The sequence below is a fragment of the Rhipicephalus microplus genome, chromosome X (assembly GCF_043290135.1).
Source record: "Rhipicephalus microplus isolate Deutch F79 chromosome X, USDA_Rmic, whole genome shotgun sequence".
In the NCBI taxonomy this organism is placed as follows: Eukaryota; Metazoa; Arthropoda; class Arachnida; order Ixodida; family Ixodidae; genus Rhipicephalus; species Rhipicephalus microplus.
In genome coordinates, this window is record NC_134710.1 from 272,770,749 (window position 1) to 272,796,772 (window position 26,024).

The 26,024-nt window shown below is 45.4% G+C and overlaps 1 protein-coding gene across 1 annotated transcript; it reads right to left on the reverse strand.

Annotated features, from left to right (window-relative positions):
- Positions 1 to 1,457: 1,457 nt before the first annotated feature.
- Positions 1,458 to 24,346, reverse strand: Adk2 (Adenosine kinase 2). Its single transcript, XM_075879174.1, has 11 exons — positions 24,188 to 24,346; positions 23,682 to 23,756; positions 22,180 to 22,233; positions 21,998 to 22,076; positions 20,592 to 20,767; positions 18,367 to 18,472; positions 18,114 to 18,284; positions 6,960 to 6,995; positions 6,756 to 6,870; positions 4,352 to 4,438; positions 1,458 to 1,822 (listed from the first exon to the last, which is right to left on the reverse strand). The coding sequence occupies exons 1-11, from the start codon at positions 24,202 to 24,204 to the stop codon at positions 1,692 to 1,694; spliced, it is 1,047 nt and encodes a 348-aa protein (XP_075735289.1). The 5' UTR covers positions 24,205 to 24,346; the 3' UTR covers positions 1,458 to 1,691.
- Positions 24,347 to 26,024: the final 1,678 nt, after the last annotated feature.

Consider the following 26,024-nt stretch of genomic DNA (forward strand, 5'->3'; position numbering starts at 1 on the left):
TTGTATTGTAGTTTGAAATTAGTTTTAAATGTATGTCATGCTTTCTTTATTTTCAGTATTCCTACATGTGCTTTTTTAAGATCTATTATTTTCAGTGCATTGGAACTGTTTACAAGGGTAGCAACCAACAGCACACAGAGGTGCAACTAAAACTATGAGCGCACAACAAAAACAGTTTTTTTTACATTAACCAATAAATTGAAATTGCATTTTTTTACACTTAAAAGAATACAAATGTACCTAAGGTGCAGATTCTAGTTTGTTATACAAGTGCCACCAGTTGACACAATTGACGATTTTTGTTTGCCAATTTCACATAGATCCCGAAAAAGCACACAAACCTCTATAAATATTTCAGAAAAAAAAAGCACAGACTACATAAAGCTTCACACACTTTCCCCATCAACATGTCAAAGAAAAAAGGTCACAAATTATTTCATTACCTCAAAAACCAAATTGTGAAATTTTCTGAACGAAAAAAAAAAATTGCTACCAGATCGCAATATCTCGAAACAGAATATTTGGACCAAACAAAGTCTTGCTCTGCCTTTCACATATTATTGCATAGTTGTAGTTTAGCGGCTACGAGACTAGCTTTAGCTGTGTTTAACATGAACTTTTGTTGCTTGATTCAGGTCCCAGAACTAGAAATGCACGTCTGGCCTTAAGCAATACGATATTTTCATTTTACAAGAGAAGCGCGAGGGTGAAAGCGTACAGACTTACCACTGACTCTCTTGAAAGGTTTCTCCTTAAAGGGCCCAGAAACACTTTTTCAAGTATCCATGGAATGAATTCACTGGAAGAGCTTATTGCCTTATGAATTCAACACCTGAATAATTTTAACAATCCGTCCAGTGCGAGTGGAGTCATGAAAGTTTGTCGCATGCTGCAATTGCATTCTCTCATCCCTATGAAAGCACTGGAAGCTAAGCAGGGAGGGATGGCAGGGCCACAGAAAAATGTCAAGCGCACCTCATGATCTTGAGCACTTTTTGCTTTTTTTCTTTGAATGCGCGACTTTTTCAGAGTGATCGTGTGTGCACAAGTAGCGGCCTCCCGCGGCGATCTCTGTACTGAGCGAGCACGCCATGTTCAAATCATTTTTTGTGATTTTTTGGGCATATTTTGTGATTTGTTGAGAGAAGAGAAAGCAATTTTTAGCAGACTTTGATAATTTATCCTGGATTCCAGACCGCATGCTGCGCTATATTTGGCTCGCGTGTTGTCGGGAGCCTCTATTACCGATTGGCAGCGTTTTCTGACCATGCTCAAAAAGTGTTGCAGGGCCCCTTTAAATTCTGTAGAGCCCTTGATTTGAATATTGCTCACTCACTGGCGGTTGCATGCAAAATATCTTAACCTAAACGCCTGGTAGGTTTCACACAAGATTAGTACATGTGAACAGTGCTGCATAACACAGATTTTTACCAAAAGCATGCACAACATTGCAGAAAAACTCTACAAAAGCAGTCCTTTATTTGAAAATCATTCTCATTTTTCAATGTTTTCACTTGGGCTTGCAAACAATCGGTCATTCTACCATTGATGAAAATGGGAGCATGATTGTTCAGCTAACAGGCGTGTCAAGAACACCAGCTATCCTGAAAATGCACAACAGGACAGAGCATATAAAATGCCATTTGCCTATGCAGTGCCAGGAATGACATTGCAAAAGGGGGGGGCAGTCTTTACACAACGTGAATGCTTTCCCTATCTGGCAGGGTGCAGCCAGAATTCTTGATGACTTCCACGGAGACTGTGATGCCACAACGAATACAAGTTTCAATAGGTTTCCCCAGAAGGTACATGGCCAGGAAACCTGCAGTGCAAATAACAGATTTCTAATAAAAAGCACTCTTTTTCTATAAACAATATACATTTTTGCATAAATGACCTCATCTAATTTTTGCGTTTAGTACTTTTTACAAGAGAAAAAATAAACTATGCTGCAATATCCTCAAAAAGCATTTTCCTAAATTTTGTATGCTACGTCCATCGTTAATAGTATCCCCCTTTCCCCTCCATGTTCATGCCTGACATTTAACGCATATATGCCTAGTGTCCCACATATAGGACGGTGAAACTTTTCAGTGTAGCTCCGACGTTTTGTCTGCAGAAAGCTAGCGCCATCGAAGGTGCGTTTATGATGCCCTGTACTCGACACATGCGATTCTAGATGATTGCTGGGCTACAAATAGCCACGTGCTTGCAGTCACAAAATGGCTATTTTACGTGCGTGTAACTGAGTGCCATACCACGAAAAAAAAATAAAAAAAATAAAACGTGTTCTCGATGCCGCTGATATTTTTGTCAATTTGGGTGTGCAGTAACTTTAGTATGACAGTGATAGGCGCTAATGTTTTTTGTTCGCGGTGTGTCACACATTGGTGTCCTACATATAGGACAGCTTGAAGACCATTGTTCGAAAGCGTTTTTTTTTAAATAAAAGTCTTGCGCTATATTGTGAGGTTGTAGAACCAATCTTTTCGGGGAAATAAATTTCTTTTGTTAATTTTCCTAAGTATACACATATATGGTTTAATGATCGATTAAAGGGTCCCTGCAACACTTTTCCAAGTTATGAAGAAATAGTTTCACAATAGTGAAACTAGTATTATATTTTTTTAAACTAATGCATGATGCTTCATGAATTGCATGCTGTAGCAACTTTAATCAGTTAAGTACAACCAGAGTTATGTGTATTTGTTGCATGCTTGAAGCGCTATGCAGGGAAAGGGATGACAAAGGGGCAAGAGCCGCCCCTTCATAATTGGTGTGCATCGTAACCTCGAGCACTTTCGTTTCTTGTTTTTCTTTGAACGCGCAGCTTACTTTCAGTGTGATGGTGAGCGTGCGAAAAGGTACATGGGGGCATCCCGTGGCAGCCACGGTAACTACACAGCATATGCTGCTAGAATCAGCAAACTGCTGTAGACAGTGACAGATCCAGAGGGGGATGTGGCATCAGAGACATCATCATCACCAGGGCTCGCCAATCTCGAGACGCTCGCACTGTGCAGGAGCTCGGGTTCGCCAAAGCTCTGGTTGACCTGGAATAAACGACATGCCACCTATGTTCTGTTGAATGAGTGTCGTGCATTGCAACAGTGGCGACGAGGACAATGAGGACCTCAACCAGCCCTGGACCCGTAGAGCCACGAGCGCGATTCTAGTGGTCCAGGGACGTCGCCATCCGAGGCAAATCGATGCACTTGACTACGACGATGCTGTTAAATACCTCGAGGAGTACTGCGCCCCGGAAGTCAACGAAATAGCAGCACGTTATGTTTTTTTTTTTACTCGATCACAACTAGAAAGAGAGAGGGTACAGGAATTTATTGCTGAAATAAGGCAGCTGGCAGGAAAATGCAATTTTGGATCGTTGCTCGAACGCATTCTACGAGACTGAATCGTGTGTGGAGTCTTAGATGAAGATGTGAGACGATATTTGCTGACTCTCAGGGACTTGACGCTAACGGAAGCAGAGGATTTTGTTATTGCAGCTCGGAACGCGGCCGCGAATGCTAGAAGCATGCATTCTACCGACCAGAGTGGCATTCAATTCTTGCGTCAGAATCTGCCACGAAAAGGGCAATCGAAGGCCGAAGGCATGACACCTTGCCATAGGTGTGGCAGTGAAGCTCACTTGAACGAGCAGTGGTATCACGTCCGTATGGTCTGTCACCGATGCGGTAAACGAGGACAGTTTCAGTTGACGAATCGTGCGACACTGACACGCTATTGGCCCGTCAAGAACTTTCGGGGAAAGCGCAAGAGATTCCCGATTCCGGCAACTCAACCTTTGCGGCGCTCAACGCAAAAGCACCACACTCCTGATAGTTTGAACTTTTAAAAAGGAAGGAAGCTGTGGCATCGAAGACTAACACCATCATCACCAGCAAAAAGCGCGGCTCGGCCATCTCGTGACACATTGTGCGGGAGCTCGGGTTCGCCGAAGCTCTGGCTGACCTGGAATAAACGACGTGCCACCTATGTTCTGTTGAGTGAATGTCGTGCATTGTAACAGGCGGTAGGGGCTGCTCATATTAACTAACTGCTCATAGTAACATGACTGCTCATAGTTGACATATTTGCAAAATTTTTGCAGCAGATTTGCAAGGCAGCGGCAACTAATGGCTGTTGTTCTATGATAACTTCGAAACAGTGTTGCAGGGTTCCATTAAAAATGAATTTGAGCTCACTTTATGGATAGCTGTTGTACATATGTCAAGTAGCAATGAAAGCTTGCACTGAGGTTAACTGGCGTTCATATGGCAAGAAATGAAGAAATCTGTTAATGCTGCAGCCTGGAAAAGAGAAGGCGAAGCCCAATTTATGTGACACGTACCTCCAACGAAGGAATCTCCAGCACCATTGGTGTCAACGATCGCATCCGACTCCAACTTGGGAACAGGAAAGTTCTGAGTGGTATGACCTGAACAAAGGTAGATAAGTGTGATTCTTACAAGAGTCACTTAAGAGTACGCAGCACCAATTAAATAAGAAAAATTTGCCACAGAAAAAAACCGATGGTGATGTCTTGCAACATTATCTATCATGCTACGATGGAAGCTGTAAACAAACGTGAGGGTATGGTCTAAAAACTTTGAAAGTCTCTGTACCCTGTGAAAAACTGCACTTGCCATACTTTTGTACAACTTTCATTTTTTAATCGCATTCATCACCGGATCATGAATGAAGTTCCAAAGCTTTTCATTCTACAATAAGTTCCATTGAAAACTACCAATTTTTTTTTGCAGTTTAACAAAGTAACCTCCTGCTACATTTTAAACTTAATGAAATGCCTGGATACTGCTTATTGTTACAGGTATGAGGTTGATAATGGCATCCCACCACTGCCACCAGTTGTAAAGGCTCGAAGTAGATTGATGGCAGGTACGGCGGGTATCTTTAAGGTAGCAGGCTCCGCGCCGTTGTCCGCATAGCCGATCTTCGCCAGTGAGAAGACGCGTTAACAGGGATAGAACGAAGGTTTATTTACATGATCATCGAAAGAAGGAACTGTACAGAGATTCAGCAGAGAATCAGCTATGCACAAATATTCAGCGATTATTTACAAAATGTCTTCGACTTTTATAGCTCGTCGTCCCCCAACACGAAGGTCCCAAGAAGGCAGTGACCACTTTTGTCACAAATCAGGTGACGAAGTCTCAATGGTACACCCACCAGAAAGGGTGCAGATTTTCTTCCACTCGGCTGGTGAAAAACACGGGCAAAAGGTCCAATGGTAACGCGAGCGCACCACAACATGACGCACCCGGCCCACGTCTTAGAGACGTCGAAGGGCGAGGAGGTAGAGTCCGGTGGAGGAGGAAAGTTGAACTCCTCAGGGGAGATGGCCGCTGACACGAACGCCAGCAGTGGTCCAAGAAGTGTGGCAGCTCGGGCTAGTTGGTATGGCATGACGATAGTTATAGCGTGAGAACAAAACGACACGGAGACAAGAAGGACACGATAGACAGAGAAGGAGGACACGTGTCTTACGTGTCCTTGTCTCCGTGTCGTGGTTTTGTTCTCATGCTATAACTATCGTAGTGGTCTAAGGCAGCGTTATGCTACAGTGTTGCCAGAAGTTTCCTGAACTCTGCAGGCCAGGTGCTCAATCTCTGAGAAGTGCGACTGCTACGCCTTCCCACGCTTCCAGACTGTCGGTGCTTTTGTGACAATCTCGCGTCGGCGACGACAGCCGAGTCGAGAGCTTGACTCCCTCAGAACTGCCACAGTGGCGCCGTCCCACGCTGTTCGAACCCGTTCAACAAAAGAGTTGTCTCGCGAAGCCTTTGTTGAGACCCGACCACTACGTGGAACACCAACAGGACAGAGTCTAGCTGACTGGGCGCCGATGGGGTTGAAAACATCCTAGCAGACTGGCTTACGCACAATGGCGTCTGCCCAGACGAACTGTCAGGCCAAACGTAACGATATCCACACCCGTTCCTTCAACGACCAACAGTACAGTAAAAAAAGCTCATTAATTTGGATTTTGTGGGACTGCAAATGCTCGATTAATCAAATAAATACAGAATTATCACAAATATGTTGCATAAACACACTTTAATTTTTTATGAGTATATGTAAATTCTGTTCTTATTTTGCGTAAGAGCAGTGTAAAAGCCACAATTTCTATTGTCCTGAGAGTTCATTTTCAGTGCAACCACGGCGCCACGCTTCAGTGTCTTAATTTACCCGAAATGTGCTCTGCAACCGTTTCTTTTCACATACCTCTACCAGCATGTGACTGAGGGAAAGGGTTTCATGATGCACCCAACAAGAAGTAATGGCAGATTATTTATGTCATGTGCGAAATCATGCTCAGCATACACTGATGTCCTCACACTAATTCTCACCCGTGTCAAGGAGAAAACCACAAGAGTCCGCACAAAGGTGGACAAACAAATCGAGACAGCCAAGCACCTTTGGTTCACAAAGAAATGGCTCACATTTCATAAAAATTTAAGTAGGTCTTAGCAGGTGCTGCAAAAATTTGCAATGTGTTGGCAAGCTGGGAAGGGGTCATAACGAATGGGATCGCTACGTATCTCATTACTGAAACTTCTTTAGCCTTACCAAGCGTCTTCTCTCAGGGCTCTAGAAAAGCTTTTCATACACTTGTAAGATGGCCATTCACAACGGTAAGTCTATATGTGTACGCACCCAAATAACTTCATTCTTTATGGTGTCAAAGGTAAGCTGTAAGTACAGCTACCTTACTGTAATAAAATCATACATACCTTGAGCTACAATGACATCATCAGCACCTTGAGTTATGACCACCATTCTTTCAAACTCTTTGTTCTCTTTGGGAAACTTGCTTATGAGTTTGGCAATCTCAGTAATATCCTTGGTCTGGAAAAGAAACCGCAAATAATGCAATTGTAACTTTCCCCTTTTCACATGTAAAAACCAAATCATTATGTTTGAAGATGCAAGCTCACCTTCATATTGTGAACATCAGCAAACTCTCTTGCCTCCTAGTGAGTGATAAAGAAAAAGCTTTTAGCATACACACATGAAGTGCATCTCTTCACAAACACTCTCCTCAACAGATGTCCATTTATCAATTAGCTGTGACAAACCACTACTCGAGCTTATGTTGTTGTGATCGGCCCCCGTGTCTTGGCCCTGCTAGGACGCGTCGAAGGATTTGGACTTTTCCGCGCTTCCTGAGGGTGCAGAAAGTGACAGCACAGCGAATTCATTAGGTCCGTCGGTTCGCCTCACGCTCTTTGGGCCCGCACGGCCGACGGATTACCTGAAAAGGGCTGTTTTGCTGTCTGGGCTGCCTAGAAAGACTGGTCTCCTGTGCGACGTTGGAGTCGTTCAAATTAACTTGACAAAAAAACGGGACCTGGAGGAACCGGAGTGCCTTTTGAGTGTTCTTTTCCTGCACTCCACGAACTGCACGGCAGCATGGCCTCCTCGATGAGCCATTCTTGAATCTTTCCAAACCGGAGAGATCGACTCTGCGCATGAGTTGAGGTAAATGCACCGTGCCAGTTGTGCCGTGCTTTTTGTGTGTACTGCCCCCTCCCTGTAACACGATCGGTGCGTGCATTTCCCCCTTTACTGAGAGATGTTGTGACTGCCTCTTCATGAGCGCAGTAAAAGACTGTTCCTGAGCGCAGTGAAATACGATGATCCTATTAGAGGATCCTGGACTCCATTGTCTTCCCTCGCAGGGAATCTTGGGAAGAAGGAAGGTATAAAATACGAGCGCAGAGACGCTCGGGTTTGGTTTTCTTTTTCTTGTGCATCATGCTACCTAACTAAGTAATGTGAAGAAGAAGATTGCCTGCAACGAGCAGCATCGCCTACGCCCGGCTCTCTCGGCTCGTGCTTCGGTTCGCTGCTGTGCAGTTTCTGCTGGACAATCCATCACGCTGTCTTGCCATTGTCGTTAACGACTAATAAACCTCTTCACATTTGGTGGAGGGTGCTGTTTATCCCCAACGCTACACCCTAGAGCTGCGAAGCCGCACGCTACCGCCCGTCCTGACTGACAACGCCAACCCATCGGCGTCGTCGCCCCAGTTCAACTGTCCCGGCCATCCTAGGCTACGGGACCCGAAGGTCTTCAGCGGTACGGATGGGACCGTTGTGGAAGACTGGCTCAAGCACTACGAGCTGGCGAGCGCCAATAACAAGTGGGATGAAGCCGACAAGCTGCGCCACGTCATATTTTATCTCACTGGCGTCGCAGAATTGTGGTTCCAACCACAAACACAACATTCCCACATGGAGCGTCTTCAAGACGTCATGTGCCAAAGTGTTCGGTCGACCGACTGTCCACAAGCAGCGGGCAGAACAGCGCTTGCGCGTCCGCTCTCAGCAGACTGGAGAAAATTTTACCAGCTATATTGAGGATGTCGCCGACACTTGTCGACGCGCGAATGACACCATGCCCGAGTCAGACGAGGTCAAACACATCCTGAAGGGCATCGACGATGGCGCATTTCAAATGCTCTTAGCTAGGAATCCAAGCACAGTTTCTGAAGTCGTCAGCTTGTGTCAGAGCTACGACGAATTGAAGAAGCAACGCACTCTGACTCGGCAGCCTCAGCCTGGTAGTGAGTCGCTGTTTAGTTTCGACTCCATGCCTGACAATTCACCATTGCTTCAGAAAGTCCGAGCCTTAGTTCGTGAGGAAGTCGCCCGCCTACTTTCCCTAGTGCCCTTTACTCACGAGGCCACCACCCGTCTACCTGCCCCGCTTCGCACTGCTATATCGGAAGAGGTTGCACAAGCTGTTCCCCTTGCGCACTACGAGCCACCTCTATCTAGCCGTGTTCACTGCCCGGGTGTCGCACAGCCGGTAGGCACTCCTGTCGCCTATCCGCCAGCCGTTCAGCCTGTGGCCGCGCCTCTAACCTATGCAGCGCAGCCTGTGGCTCCTCCTGTCGCCTTTTCGCAAGAGATGCAGCCCGTAGCCGCGCGCTCACAGCTACGCGCTCACCACGCGCTCACAGCCCGCACACCACGCGCTACACCACGCGCTCACAGCCCGCACACTCGGCTGCTTATACTGCACTTTGGGTGGCAGCACCAGTCGCCAATCCTTGGAGGACACCTGATAACCGATTGATTTGCTACGCCTGTTTCACTCCCGGGCACATTGCCCGCTACTGCCGCTGTCGACCTCAGACGTTTGGCAACTATGCCTGGTCGTCGCAATCTCGGCAGCGAACCCTTCGCCCAATAAGGGCTGGTCTCGTCACATCGCTATGCCCCTACTGACCACCTTGACTTGCAGCTGCTACGCGCACCCTCTCCTCGTTGGCGATCGCCCTCCCCCATGCGTCGCCGGCCCGGACCCTCCGACCAGGAAAACTAAGCACCGCAGTTCAAAAGGCAAGAACTGCACCGTTTTCAAACTGTCTAAGCCCTCGCTCCTCTCCTGCTAATGTGGTCGCAGTAACTGTTGAAGGTTATTGTACTTTCGCCCTTGTGGACACCGGCGCCACTGTTTCTGTTATTGCCACTAATCTCTGCTGTTTATTACGCAAAGTGACGACGCCGCTTTCAGGACTGTCGCTTCACACCGCAAGCGCACAGCAAGTAACGCCTCTCGCAGCATGCACTGCAAGAGTGTCCATTGAAAGCATTCTTTACATCGTGGAGTTTATTGTTCTCGCTGTCTGTTCGTATGACGTCATCCTCGGGTGGGACTTCCTATCCCGCCATAATGCCATCGTAGACTGCGCATGCGCCGAAGGTGAGTTTTCACCCTTGTGTGATGTTCCATTACTGGATGCTCTTCATCAGCCGCCGAAGTTGATCGTTCATGAAGATACCGATATTCTGCCTGGAAATTTCGCACTTGTTCCCGTTTCATGCAACGCCTACACTGACGCTACAGTCCTTTTTATGCCTTCCGATATCTTCAAATGTCGTCGAGCTTTGCCGCTGTCTTTCGCAACAATTGACCTTGCCGCCGGAAGAAGCAACATGTTCGTAAGCAATCCGCTTTCCACACCTGTCACTTTGCTTGCGGGGGAATGTCTCGGCCGCGTGCAGGGTCTCGACCCTTCGCCTTTGGTTGATGTGCCGGATGACTACTGCGACCACCCAAAAGCACTGTCGGCACTCGGGGAGTCGTCCAATAATACGTTTTACAGCGCCATCGCCGACACTCTCACTCCCACCGAACATGCCGGCCTGCTGGATGTTCTGCATGAGTTAAGGAGTTCTTTCGATGTGTCGCAACCTCAACTGGGCCGCACGTCACAAGTCAAACATCATGTTGACACCGGCCTACACCAGCCACTGCGTCAAAGACCATACCGTGTCTCCGCTGAAGAGCGCCGTGTCATCAACGATCAAGTCGAAGATATGCTTCGTAGAGACGTCATTCGACCATCTCACAGTCTTTGGGCGTCTCCCGTCGTCCTGGTGCGTAAGAAAGATCTATCCGATTTTGCGTGGACTATCGTCGTTTGAATAAGATAACTCACAAAGACGTCTATCCTTTGCCGCGCATAGATGACGCCATTTACACCCTTCACGGAGCGGAATTCTTCTCGTCGCTAGCTTTGTGGTCTGGCTACTGGCAGGTCCCAATGGCTGAAGCTAATCGCCAAAAAACGGCATTTATTACACCAGATGGACTATACGAATTTAACGCCATGCCCTTTGGGCTTTGTAACGCGCCTGCCACGTTTGAACGTCTAATGGATAATACGCTATGTGGCCTCAAATGGAATATGTGCCTCTGTTACCTCGACGATGTCGTGGTTTTCTCCCATGACTTTCCTACGCATCTCCTTCGCCTCAGGCACGTTTTGACTTGTCTGACCAATGCTGGCCTGCAGCTTGACCTGAAAAAATGCCGCTTCGCTGCACGTGAGCTCGTCATCCTAGGCCACATCGTGTCCAAGCACGGCGTAAAACCTGACCCAGCAAAACTTCGAGCAGTCGCAGAATTTCTCAAGCCGACAACCATGAAAGAACTTCGAAGTTTTGTAGGCCTATGCTCCTATTTCCGGCGCTTTGTTCGCAATTTTGCATCTATCATGTCACCGTTAACCCAGCTTCTCCATGATGACGTGAACCTCTCCTCCTGGTCTCCTGCATGTGACGTTGCCTTCACTACTCTGCGCCATCTGCTCACCTCCCCACCTATTCTTCGCCACTTCGACCCGATGGCTCCTACCGAAGTGCACACCGCCAGCGGCATCGGGCTAGGTGCTGTCCTCGCTCAACGAAAGGCCGGCTATTCAGAATACGTTGTAGCCTACGCTAGCCGCACTCTGAAGAAAGCCGAAACTAATTACAGCGTGACAGAAAAAGAGTGTTCGGCTCTGATGTGGGCGCCTGGAAAGTTCCAGCCGTACTTATACGCCCGTTCGATCTAGTAAGTGATCACCACACACTTTGCTGGCTCTCCACGTTGAAAAACCCTTCTGGCCGCCTTGCGCGATGGGCACTCCGCATCCAAGAGTACGACATTCGCGTCGTATACCGCTGCGGACGCAAACACTCTGACGCTGATGCCTTGTCCCGCTCACCTTTACCACCAGATCCGACGTGCAGAAACACTTGCCTCCAGACCTTGTCATTGCTAAATCTCGACTCGATTGCCACCGAACAACGTTGTGACCCGTGGATCGCCTCTCTTATCGAATATTTATCTGGCACGCCCAACCTTCCAGTATCCCGATCCCTCCGACGTCAAGCCTTCCATTTCGCCATCCGCGATCAACTTCTTCATCGACGCAACTACGCTCCCGATGGCCACCGGTGGCTACTGCTCATTCCACGCACAATACGATCGCAAGTATGTGCCTCTCTTCACGACGATTCGCAATGTGGCCACTCCGGGGTGTTCAAAACATATGAACGCTTTCGCCATCGCTATTACTGGCGCGGCATGAACAATTTTGTACACAAATTCGTGCAGTGCTGTCCCGACTGTCAGTGACGCAAATCAACACCGCCACGTGCGACTGGCGCATTGCAGCCACTTCTATGCCCTGCCAAGCCATTTGATCGCGTCCGCGTTGACCTCTACGGCCCCCTTCCATTGACACCAGATGGTAATTGGTGGATTATAGTGGCGGTTGACCACCTGACACGCTACGCCGAAACAGCCGCTTTGCCGAGCGCTACAGCTCAGCATGTCGCCTCTTTTATTTTACAATGCTTTATCCTTCGACATGATGCACCTCGAGAGCTCCTTAGTGACAGAGGTCGCGCTTTCCTCTCCGAGGTCGCCCAAACTCTGCTTTCGGAATGCCACGTCATTCATCAAAAAACGACAGCATACCACTCGCAGACTAACGGGCTAACGGAATGGTTCAACCGCACGCTGGGCGATATGCTCTCAATGTACGTGGCATCTGATCATAGCAACTGTGACCGTATTCTCTCATACGCCACGTTCGCATATAACACCGCAATACAAACCACCACGAGATTCTCACCTTTTTTTTCCTTCTTTACGGACGCGAGCCTTCCCATACAATTGATACCCTACTTCCCTACCGTCCTGATGCTTCCAAGTGTACACCTATCTTTGATGCTGCTTGACAAGCCGAAGAGTGCCGCCAGCTCGCCCGTGCGTTTACTTCGGAAGAGCAACAACACCAGAAAGAAAACCGTAGCACTTCTCTTTCAGATCCCAGCTATGCCCCAGGGTCTCTTGTGTGGCTTGCCATCCCATACGAAACTACGGGACTCTCCTTGAAACTTGTCCCCCGGTACGAGGGCCTTACACCGTTTTGGAGAAAACCTCTCTGGTTAATTTCCTAATTGAACCAGTTTCCCGATAGAATGACATGCGTGCACGTGACATCGTCCATGTTTCCCGACTGAAACCGTACCATGAGCCTCTGCCTGAAACTTCTTAAGTCGCCAGGATGGCTCCTTTTTCAGCGGTGGCGATTGTGAAGAAGAAGATGTGCCTGCAGCGAGCAGCATCGCCAACGCCCGGCTCTCTCGGCTCGTGCTTCGGTTCACTTCTGTGCCGGTCTCTGCTGGACGGTTCATCATGCTGTCTTGCCGTTGTCGTTAACGACTAATAAATCTCTTCACACTGTTAATAAACGTTTTCAGCCCTGTCCTCGTTGGTCTTCGCCCTGACCCAGTCCCCCAGTCGCAACACTGGATGGCAGCGGTGGGATGATCTGCACAGGAATTAGACTCCGGCTTGGTGAGTGCACGACTTTTTCTCCTTGAGAGTTACCAGGCTTATTGTGGTTCTTTCTCGTAAACAAGGGTGTTGGAAGCCTGTTCATGGGAACCTTGCTTCAAAACAACTTTTTTTTGAAACTTGTCGAAAAAAGAGTAAGTGCAAGGCTTGGAGAACTTGCGCGGATCAGACCTAGATGCGATATGCAGAGAACGAGGGTATGATTGTGGGAAATACCCAATGAAGACAGTAGTCATAGAGGCAATAGAGGCAAGTGGCAAAAGTGACGAGGAGATCGTGCAGCTGAGGGAGGTTATTCGGTGACACTATGGTTGCTTTGTAGTCTGTCGGAGCTCAGCCCAAGCAAAAGAGTCACCATGAATTTGCAGGCACTAAAGAAGCCGGAACTGTTGGAGTTAGCTCAAGAGTTGGGTCTCCGAATTGCCAACTTAAAAGGAAAGCCAGAAGCCGTTGAGGTGATCATGGCAATAGGAGCCAACAATGAAGAATTCGAAAAATGTTTAGAGTGCACTGAACTAAAAAGGCAGGATATAGAGGAAAGATGGCTTAGGGGGCAAGCAGATCGGTGGAAGCGCAAGCAGGAAAGAGAAGAAAGAAAGGAAAGATGGTGCAGGAAAGCTATAGAGAGAAAAAAGATGGCGCAAGGAGGATATGGAAGCTGAGCGCAAACGTCATGAAGAGAAGATGCAGGCATTAGACTGAGAGATCGAGGCAATAAGACAGGAGTCTGAAAGTGTGCGTTTACAGTCAGCCCACTAGGGAGTAAGGGACCGTTTGGGCTGCCTGCGAATGAGGATGCAGTGTCAGAAAACTTGCCAAAGCATGATCCCTATCTTTCGAATGACTTGAATATGCTTTTCAAGGGCCTTTGTTTTGATTATGGTTCGACGAAAGCTCCGGCGCATCGGACGGCTTGCGAGTGCACTCCTGGTAATCGGGGAGCAGAAAGCACGAGTGAGAGGCACGTAGACTGTGCTAGTCTAGACGATGAGGCTCTTTGCATAGCGTGAGAGGAAGAGGCGTTTCACATGTTGCAAGGTAAGGAAGCTCGTCAAAAAGAGCAGGAGGCCGAACATGAAAGTGCTAAAAAAGGGGCTATCGATGACAGAGATAGATCCCGGCACGTGGAAAGTGAGCCGGCTAGCCTAGAAAGTGTACAATACACCCTTGTGTCAGAAGCGCAGACACCTTGGAATGCAGAGGTTAAGCTAGTTGAGCAACCCGCACTTTTGGGAGATTTTAAAAACCACGTGCTTGTGAGTGCTAATACGGAGGCAGAGAGCGTTCCTTGCCGCCCCGAAAGAAAAAGGCGCCGGCGGAAACGTAAGGCGAGAGTAACAGGTCGAAGTTGCCACAAGCGGAACGCAAACTCCACGCTTTGGGCTCTCAGCTCAGTGATGTTCCGTACAGGGAATTTCCCCTTTTTGGGAGAATTTTCACCTGTCATTTTCAGCCACAGAGAAAAAGGGAATCTTCCTGATATTGCAGGGAATTTCAAGAATGGTTAAATTTTCCTATGACGACCGATAATGAGCAGTAACAGTGTGCCCTAATCTGCTGTAATCGGTTCTGGCACATGCACCACCCTTCAGATTTGTTTCCAATATTTACGCGGAGTGATTTCTGGTTCACTATTGGTGTTGAACGAATCCCGCAATGTGCTGTGTACTAACAGTATATGAATTAATGAAGTCGTGCTTTTGTTGTGTAGCAGTGGAGGGGCTAGTCATGATTTCAAAAGTTACCTGTACGACATAGATAGATAGATATGTGGGGTTTTAACGTCCCAAAACCACCATATGATTATGAGAGACGCCGTAGTGGAGGGCTCCGGAAATTTCGACCACCTGGGGTTCTTTAACGTGCACCCAAATCTGAGCACATGGGCCTACAACATTTCTGCCTCCATCGGAAATGCAGCCGCCGCAGCCGGGATTTGAACCCGCGACCTGCGGGTCAGCAGCCGAGTACCTTAGCCACTAGACCACCGCGGCGGGGCTACCTGTACGACATACATGCATGTAATTATACTATGTGTGTGCGTTGATAGGGACAGAAATTAGTACTGTTGTGATGAGAAATATGCTGGGAATTTCGTCAACGTTTGCAGGGAAAAATCCATGAAATAAGGAATTTTCATGTCTCTGAAAGTGAATGCTTCGGCGTAGTACGGAAAACCACTGTCTCAGCTCATTGAGCACAATGTTAGGACACAGCTAGAGAAAGGGCCCAAAAAAGAAATGATTGAATGTCAGGCCGGCAATCTCACAAAAGCACGCTGGAAGACCAAGGTCCAGGGTTCCGCCGAGATTGAGATTAGGCGGGAAGCACGGCACGAAGGAAAGCATTTCAAAGAAATTGAGATGCCATCGTGGCTGCCCAATCTCATTTCCTTTCGGGCAGACTAGTCGGGGTAGCTATGCGAGGTGGTGTGTAGGCGAGAGTGATGACAAAGACCGTCCCTCCTTTTAGCGAAAGGGTGACTGCTTGACCGGGAGGCATACATTGAGGAAGCGTAAACGTCAGTACGCCTGTCTGTCAGAGTTTGGGGGTTGCAGAACAAAGATCACCACCACTGAGTGCGCCGGACAGGTTAGCCCTTTGTCCTTCCGTCAAACTTCGACACTTCGAAAATTGTGTAATGCACGTCTCCCCGGAGCTCGTCTGAAATGGGTGCATTAGAAGACATCCGAGCAGAACAACAGTGGAATGCTTCAGTATCGGGAGAGAGCGCGATGAAGCAAGGATGGCCCCTGTTAGCTTTTTTGGTGTTCCTGCTAGGGTTTTTTTTTTCTTGTTTCTTTGCAGCTTGTCATGTCATTCCACGTTTAATTTGTGATGTCATTCAGCATTTCTTTAAATTTTTTTTAACATTTACTCCACCGTATGCCTTTATACTCAGTCTCCAGAGGCCAGGCATCGAGAGAGAAATAATTTGTTAGTCGAGTTTCACGATCTTCTCACTCGCCGTTTGTCTTGAAGCTAGATAACTTGCGCCTTGAATGAAATTGAATTATGACAAAAATCTGCAAAACGTTAGGGGCGTTGCCTTATTATTTTGTTTAGGGCCGTTTCGTTAATGCTCTAGGGTGGCTGCTGCTCTGCCTATAACGGGGTCAAGTATAAGATTTCAGCTACGAGTTCCGTAGCCTGGCATATCTCGAGAGGGGTTGTGTGCCGCCTTGTCGCTGTTTGGGTACTGTGCGGATTTGATCACTAAATGTCAGTTCAGCCTACCACATGCGGGAACCCCTCCAACGAAGAGCACCACTGACGGGCCTGCTGACGTCACTTGGGCGCAAGAGAAAATTTGAACCGCAGGCATTCTGGACCTGCTGAGCTGCCAGGCCTTTTCCAGGTGCAGCGTTGGGCTGCCCATCTACTAGTTCTTTTTCCAGCAGCGGACGAGCTGTTGTGATCGACCCCCATGTCTTGTTGTGATCGACCCCCAACTGTTGTGATCGACCCCCAACTAAAGTCCTCCAGTTGCAACAATGTGCAACTTTATGGAGCATTTTTTTAAATTATAAGAGCTATGACACCACAGTTACAAGGCTGAGTTATGCATTGCATGTAAAAAAGATCTGGCCAAGTTTTAATGAGTTCAGGCAGTAGAACATTTGTATTTGAATTAAAAAATATGTAAGTTGAGCTTCAACTATATAGCAGTCTGGCACCCATGTAGTGTGATGAAATGAATGAACACCACCAGAACTGTTTCCCTCAAGTAGAGAAAGAAAATCTTGAAGGCAATGCTTTTGCATAGTGCAAGAACAGGAACTGATTGCACAATCTAGAAACATGTCACGACTGCCATTTAGTTTTATTTTGTTCTTTTTATGAACTTCTCAGCAGCTTGCTACGGCATTTCCCCTTGCGAGTAAGGGGAAATGAGCACACTTGCGTAGCAACAACCTTGCTGTGCCATCAGATGGTGGAGCATGCACACAAATACACTGAATGTAGTATTGTGTCACTCCAAAGCAGACAATGCGATGGTGGGAGCTCCTCCCTTCTTGAAATGATACAATGCACACCAAAAACAGCATTTTTTGTTTGTAGGAGGGGAGAAGGTCTCCAAATTGAAATTTTGACTTAAATGTGCACTTATTACTTTGTTGTTTTTTTTTACTAACCATAACAGACACGTAGCAATCGTCTGACCCAAGCACAAGTTTTGGAGCAGCTAGAATTTCACTTTGGAGCAACAAATTATTCTTTTGAAACACTTATTAGTCACATCCTCCAACACAAATATTTAGTTCTCTAAGTTCGAGCAGTAGCACTATGTTTGACGAAATCAATCTGTGCACACATGCATGCATGTTAATATCTCTTGGATGAAATTGATTTACTGCACTTCGTTTTCTAGTGAACAGCTTTAAGTTTCTTAAAAATGATATTGGGCTACCTAATGAAGTGAAAATTGCCCTGCGATACACTTCATATTTTTAATTGAGTGAATTTTTCCCTAATGCTTGAGTTACAGAACTGGAACTGCAAGTTATATAAATTTTTCATGGATTATTTTTACCATTGAAAAGAATTTTGCCGATGATGTTTGTGCTTACAGTACAAGCTAGGTGTTCGTGTGATGCTCAACACATAACTGAGGTGCCCAACTAGAATACGCACTTCATTTAAAGTTGTACTTTGATAGCTCGGCTAGCATTGCACTAGCTAGCATATACATAATAATATGAAGGCTGTACTGATGATAGAATGGCTGTCGAGCAGTGTGGAATGAACACACATACACCAGAAACATTATACACACATTGTTTCTGCGCATTCCTAACTGGAACATACAGGCAAACGTAAGAGAGTGCAATGAAATTGCACCCCTGGCAAAGCATTATGGCAGTGACGAGGTTTTGCATATGCTAGATGCTTTCCTAATGAAAATTACACAGGCTGATTATTCTAGAAGTTAAAACCTTACCGTTTCATTTCCAAAGATAATGTCAACATATGGGAAAGCAGCCATCATGTTTTCCTTGAATATTCGGCACAGGAATGGTGCACTGAGGTTCATGCAAAATACTTTCTTCTTGCAGGAAGCATGTTTGGCCACAGTCAATATACTGTCTATGCTGACATTCAAGAAGAAGCCCTGCAAGTGAAAGCAAGACCAATTAGATCTCAAGTTCATAGGTGCAAACAAAACGAACTTGTACATTGAAAATACTGCTTACCGATATGTAATAATGAGTTGCTTCTTCCATCAGTGCCTTGTTTTCAGGCTTTAAGAGATGATCGACTGAATAAAGCTGTGCTGCAGCCAAATTGGCGCACAAGGAGCTATGGGAGAAAAAAATATATATATACCACAAACTATTCCTACACCTCAAACTTACTATTTAACAAGGGTTGATAAAAAGTTAAGGTTACAGTTTTATGTGGGAGCAACTGAAAGATGCATTAATAAGAGGCTAAAAGAGCTAAAAGAGCACCACAATAAAGTGCAGAAGGGTACCGATGGTCACTTGTACCGATGGTCACTTGGCGATTCATTGTAAGGAGTGCGGTTGTGTGCCTTATTTCGATAACACGTGCGTGTTATATCAGGACAGAGATTTATTAAATAGTTTGATAGTGGAAGCGGCGAAAATGACACGCGATGATTTTGAGTGTGTTAGTGCACCCCCTATCTCGCTCACGCGGAAAGAACTATGTTTTTTGGATGGGGTGATAGACAATAACGGATAGTAATCTACGGGACTGGCAGGTGTGCTTTTTGTTGTCTACCTTTTATATTTCTTTTTCCCCTTTATAAACTGGCCCGATACAATTGTTTATTGAACATTAAAGTTCAGCAATAATAGACTTGGAGTGGTAACTATTTACTACCCAAGAAGCTAGAAAAATATTATTCATGCTTGTTTTGAATAAATTAAATCTGGAAACTTCCTGTTACCTATGACCACAAACGATATAATTTTATAGCTCACCGAGTCTCCAGATGCCAAGCCAAGCTTTTCTTGGTCTCGGATAACAAGCCTATGCAACATCAAAATCATTTTGCACAGCTATTTCCTCATAATAAAAAATTGCAGCGAAGGGACATGTAGGCACGGTTGTTTCAGATGCATGAACGTGAAACCTGGGAAAGTACGAAGCATGCAGTGTGCATCTGTGTTTACCACAACAATATCTCTACTGCTTTACTTGTCACCAGTCCACTAACTTATCATTACCTTGCAGATATGTTTCAAGATGTGGTGTTTCCTATAGATGGCTTTACTGCAGAGATGCACATTTGTGTCTCCGGTTTTAGATAAAAAAATAATAATGAAAGCAAATGAACAATGATGCCCTCAAATTTCAAATGGCCCTGATAAACTTCAGCAGCTAAATAAATTTTGTCCGGGGTAGTGACATTGCTGCGAAGCCAGACAATGTTTTAGGCGGTAATGAAAAACTCGTAATATGCATAGTAGGACAGTGCCGAGTAGTGGGATTTGCCCGATTTTCGTAGCACATGCCCATTTACGACAGTGATGACGACATGACAAGCCGAAGGCCTAAGGTGCTTTGCTCTAACTAGAACATTAACATGATCACCTAAAGATGTCTAGCCAAGGAACGGTGCACCAAGCTAGCCCCCAGGATAAAATGATAGCAGCACAAGGGAACATAATTCCATTACAAGAACCATGTCCACATTTTGCGTGTCGTACAACAAGTGAACTGCTCACACATGCCGGATGCACAAATTGTCACTTAAGCTTTGCACTACACTATACACTGTAAAAACAAGTGCAATAATCATTACCCAGCTTGCTTGCTTGTGCTTTTTTTAAAACTTGCAATTGCAAATGATACACAACAGTATATGAGCTGGAAGTATTGCACATACAGTGCTAAAGCAAGAAAACATGCACACAAGCCAGATGACGACAGCTATTGTATGACAAAGATGCTCGAAAGGGTGCAGCTATTCTTGAAGCATGGAAACTTTAGCTCTGAAATAATGAAATAGGTGAGTGTTGAAGCTCTGCTAGGTCTTGAGCCAAATATGCATTTAAGTCACTTGACATGCTTAAAATTTCAACCACGACATGCTCCAATTATAATTGTTCACATCACTATAGGAAAAGCTTACAGTTTGATTTCTACAATTCAATTTAATATTTGCTGGAACATACGTCCACACAGGCATTCAATAAGACTTATCAAAGCATGTTGGGCTAGTTCGATTATTTGACATTTACTTTTTTTAGCGAGACTTGCTAACATGAGATAACGGACCATATCAAAACTGCAAAGAGTATGTTACACACTCAGACATATGAAAATTTAAGAATGCATTCTTTAAGTTTTCCCAGGTATATAAGCGCATTCAGGGCTACGATTTTCTTGTTTAAGAATTATTTCATGCAGACTGCACTGCAAGATGGTAGGGGAAAAAAATACTTACCGGCTTTTTCCATGATCAGTCAGCAAAACAGCACAAGTGCCTGTAGGCTCTTTGTCAGAATATTGATACCTTACGTTGACACCAGCTTCTCTGGCTTTTTGCTCAAGAATGCCACCAAACTTGTCCCTACCGATGCAGCCCATGAATGTGGTAACTTCGGGGATCTGTACAACCCACTTTTAAAGAAAAAAAAAATGAAAGATGAAAAAAAGTTAAGGTGAAGTTATGTGCTTTTCTTTGAAATGGCAATGGCACTATCTAAATGTAATATCTGTACACAATGCAAAGTGGTGTTAGATCTAGCACCAGAAAGGAGCACTGCAGAAGCAAATTGAAAATTAACTTGTGTGCACTGCTGCCCACATTATTATGTGCAGTGTAATGCTGCACTCTATTTGGAATTATGCAATTCTTAGCTCATGACACAAAGTGGCTTTCATTTCTTTTTTTCATTTTGTGCAGTGCCAAAAAATGAGGCTGCGAAAAGAAAATTCATACGGCTCGCTCAAATCGTACACTTGTTTTCACAATGGAGCCATAGACCCGAAGCACAGAAAACTGCTGCTAGCACAGATACTTCCATCATGAGAGACTGAATATAATTGGTGTCATCAACTGGGAGAAACGAAACCCAGCAAAAGAGTGAACTCACAGATAAGTGCTCCTATGATGGTGCAGGGGAAAAAATTGGCCCCGTATCTGCATGTAATCTGCAAATGTCGTTGAAAGACGATAGTCTTGCGTGTGGAGAGAGTGAACAAAACATTTATTTGATGTTCTGCGCAAGAAAATCGGAGAATGGTATTCCGGAGGCGCTGCGTTAGAGTGCCTTGAGCGTGCAGCAGAGGCGAACAAGCGCATCAAGTCCCTTCACACGTGAGACATGAGCGCCATCTGGCAGTTTCTTTTGGAAAACAAAGCGCGTGGCCGTGCGCGCTCGTCTCAGAGGTGATAAGGTGTAGAACGCGAGGCGCCGTGTAGGTGCCACCACCATCTCGTCTTAGCAAAGCGTTAGAAACACTCCCCGTTCCGTGCAAGCGTTGCATGGTAAGCGCAGCGTGATAAGCACTACGGTCCTTAAAATTACTTGTGTATGTGTTTTCTAGTAAAAGATGCATATGCAGAATATATGCGTGTTCTTATGGTGCTCCAGACATGTGCAATAATTGCTTTTTAATTGACAATTGCACAAGCATGAACGCTCAACCTTGAGCAACATTGGTGGTCGCTGCGGATGGGGTCGGCCGTTTCAAGTACCCGATGCCAGTAAGAGTAGACAAACAGACAAATGTACAGATAGACAGAGACAGACCAAAATTTTTGCGTCGGAGGTCCCCAAGAAAGACTATCGTCTTTAAAAAAAGAAAAAAAGACAATCACTATCCTAAAAGGCATGCAATATGCACCTGAAAGACACGCAGAGTATTTTGTGTGGCTCCTCCGGCCGTGTAGCTACAGTCAAACTTCTCCACAAGTTCTGTGTACCTGCAACACATCCATGCTCATTTATTATGCCACTTTAGTTTATTATGGGATGAGCTAATTTTCTTGAAAACAGAAAAATCTGTAGTGGCTAAAGAATACTTACAGTGAAGCATGGCTTTCATCAGCAAGAATAGCATTGTTACTCTTCAGTGAATATCTGTGAGAATACGAAGCACATGAAACTGGTCATGAGCACCACGTTTAGACACTAATGACCATCAAAACTGAAATACTTGTTTAAGGCTTTCTTTTTTCCACCACTTTTTTAGAACTCTCATGCATGCTACTTTTAAAGGGGCCCTGTGACACAAATTGAGTGCGTTGTTTTTATCACTCCTGAAACTTTGGGATGCATCCATATTGTCTGAGTGGCAACTTGAAAAACAAGCTGTTATAATTTAGTTTCTACTGAGAAACTGCACTGCTTTTGGACTAGAGTGACACATCACGGCTATGTTTGTGATCGAAAGTGACGCTTCACCACGAGAGAGAGTGACGACATAGGCCGTGCATATTCATTAGTTCAACGTGACAAATTGAGCATAATATTCATACGATTACAAATAAGCCCCATTAATGTGCACTAAAAATTATAAAAGAACTTTTTATACTTTCTGAAATACAAAAGAATTTCTATTTTTAAATATGAAAGCGTGAAAACAATTACAAAACAACGCTAGGAGCGCTGCACAACGGCCACCACGACGCGAGTCGTCCGGTTTGTTTCTGTAAGGGAAGCTCTGCAATTGGAAGACGCCTTTGACGTCAGCGGGAAAGTGAAATGTGGAAGGAAACATTTTTTTTTTTAATCGGTGCCTGCTAGAGTTTCGAAGTTTGAAGGCTAATAACTTCTATAAATGTGTGCCAATTTCGATAATTTTTTTTGCATTCATCTTAGTCCAGCGGTGCAGAATGCACAGGAAAAAGCATCACAGGGCCCCTTTAAAAAAGAGTGCCAAGAAAAAGAAGGACTTTCCTTGTATGGCAAATGTTTAATTTTCACTTTTTTTCTTGCATAAAAATACCAGTTTTACATCAAACTGTGCCATTACATTAGGTACTCTAATACAGTCGCAAAAATTTAAACTCTAGTACCACGATAACTTAGATCCCTGTAGCCAATGCCAAGGAGAACACAGGTGAATTGAATTACTTTTCATATTCTCAATTGACTGAACTGTTTTTTCCTATTGTCCTATTTTAGTCACCTGGGCATGCCTGCTGGTTCAACAAGCTGACACTTAGTTGCCGAGCTGTTAATTCACATGTGGATCTCTTTGAATTCACCTGCGATTACATAGTTCAAATTTATTTACCCTATGCACTAAGTATCACTCCCAATTGCTAGGCAGACCCTTAATACCATCAGGATCATATTATTATAAGTACCATGGGTGTATGACAACAGCTCCGCCAATTGTCAGTGATTGATTGATTGATATGTGGGGTTTAACGTCCCAAAACCACTATATGATTATGAGAGACGCCGTAGTGGAGGGCTCCGGAAATTGTCAGTGACAAATCACCGCGGTAAACGTTTGTTGCCTCCTGCGAATTTTCGAAAAAAAAAAAAAGACGAACGGCACGAAAAAAATGCAAACTCACTTCTGTAAAAACTCTGGGTCCACAGAAGCTGATATATCAAGAAGCGGATTTCCCATGCCGAAGAGCATTCCCTTCCTGTAGAGAGAACATGAGTGCGCATTAAAGTAGCCCAATGAATGCCGATCAATACAGTAAAATGCTCTATGAATAATGCATCCTTATAAATCACGCCATTCGACATATATTTACTACATTTTTACGCTGTTTAGCCACAGGAGATTTCGCTGCGACATCATTCTACTGATACGTCCACGACGCGTACGGTGTGAAGGGCGTAGATAAGACCCAATGCACCTCTTCAAAGCGCCGTCGCGCCGAAGTCACAAGTCCGAACACCACCAAAAGCCGCACATACATCAGTGAAGCGCTTCATAACCGGCATTTAAACTAAAAAAATCTGCACGCTGTCATAAACCGTCTTGCAACAGCACAAACTTGGCGCGTAAAGATGGGCAACACACGATAACTAAAATCGCACGAATCATAATCTGAAACGCAATAATTACCTCAGCTTGGAACTCATTGTGAGCACTGAAAGGTTTGCGCCGGAACTTGACGAAGGAAAGCTAACTTCGGAATAACGGCGAATAGAAAACACTGCCGCGTTTCACCTACCACTACCTGCCGCTGGCCGACTGCTAATCTGTCCTCAGCGGGCCTATTAGTAGCGCTCGCAGCGTCTCCGGCGGCACTGAATGAAAACACTGACGAAGCTGGCATGTGATACTAAGACTTCTAGTATCAAATGCCTGTTTCATCAGTATTTTCATTCATTCATTCATATTCAGGAAACACTGGAAAGTCTATGAGCAACTGGGAAACTGCGAGTGCGACGGCATGTGACTGGATGTGAGCGAGGCAGGCTCAAGCGTTAAAGTTGTGTTACGTGTGCTACCATTTTTATTGCGTTTTGCTTTCGCATTTCCATATCGTTGCGAAATTGCATATTTCATTTTGCTTTAGTGATGAGTTTTTTGTTTCGTTCGTTCGTGTTGGGCTTGCTAGACTTTGTGGCGCGGATTTTGAATCTACACTACCGCCACGCTGTGCATGTGCACAGCCTCCTAGATTCCTTTTGCCTGCCGGATGTTCGGCGGTCACTTGGGAAGCGGCCGTCGTCGGAACTGCGGTGGTGGCGCTAGTTAAGTAGGGTTGTCTTCAAATAAGTTTTCACGTTTTTGGAGCTTATATGTGACGAAAATACTGTAAAAAGTTTTAAAAAGACGCAGACGTAATTATAATTAACCATACGTAAGTGACGCCGCCATAGATGACGGGCGTCTCGCGCTCATCTGGCAGGCAAGAAAACTATAGGAGGCTATGGCATGTGCTATGGCATACGTTGAGCTACCAAATAATAATAATAATAATAATAATAATAATAATAATAATAATAATAATAATAATAATAATAATAGTTCTTGGAATTTTACGTCCTAAAAGTACTATATGATTACGAGAGTACCGTAGTGGAAGGAATTTTTTTCCGGGGGGGGGGGGGAGTTGGAGTACTTGTTGATGGTTTTGAAAAACACGCATCTGTCCTCGGTATAACATATCCCACCAACCGAATTTCGGCTGGGGTGAGGAGGCTCGGGCAGTAGAGCCTTCGCTGCAAGCCTGCAATCTGGTGTTCTTTAAACAACGTGCACTGACATCGCACGGTACATGGGCGTCTTTACAAACTGCACGTCTTAGATGTGCTGCTGGCAGTTTATATGTAGTGTGTTACTTCTGGGAAAATGACATTGAAGGAGAAAGCTTGTAAAACGGACCGATAATACTGAGCAGACGTCATGGTTTCGGAATTCGTTCACATGGATCCTGATGGCGCAGCCACATTGCGGGGTGCTCTTGTCGAAAATCATTGTGCATATGCTAAAGGTCGTATGCACAGTAACTGCAGTGAATTAAAATATTAAACATCTTAGAATTGCGATATGATTGTGAGAGACTACGTATAGTGGAAGGCTTCGGAAATTTTGACCATCTGGCGTTCTTCAACGTGGACAGTACACGGGCTACCTCCATCGACGAAAGGCGACCACCGCGACCGGGGTTGAAGCCGTGACCTTCGAGTCGGCAGCCGGGCACCCTAATCACTGATCCGCCGCGTTGGATATAGAATCGCACTCAGTCATGTAGTCTGTCTGTGAGAGTTAAAACGAAAATCGGCGATATATAACGACAACCAGCCCAAAGAGAACAAACGTAACAGCAGAACCTATGGTGAGAGAGCGCTTTGCTGCTCTGTGACTCTGGCGATTATATGAAGTGAATGAAATAAGGTAAGACAGAAGTCACACTGACGCGCGATACACTGGCTGTGCAATAGAAAAGCCT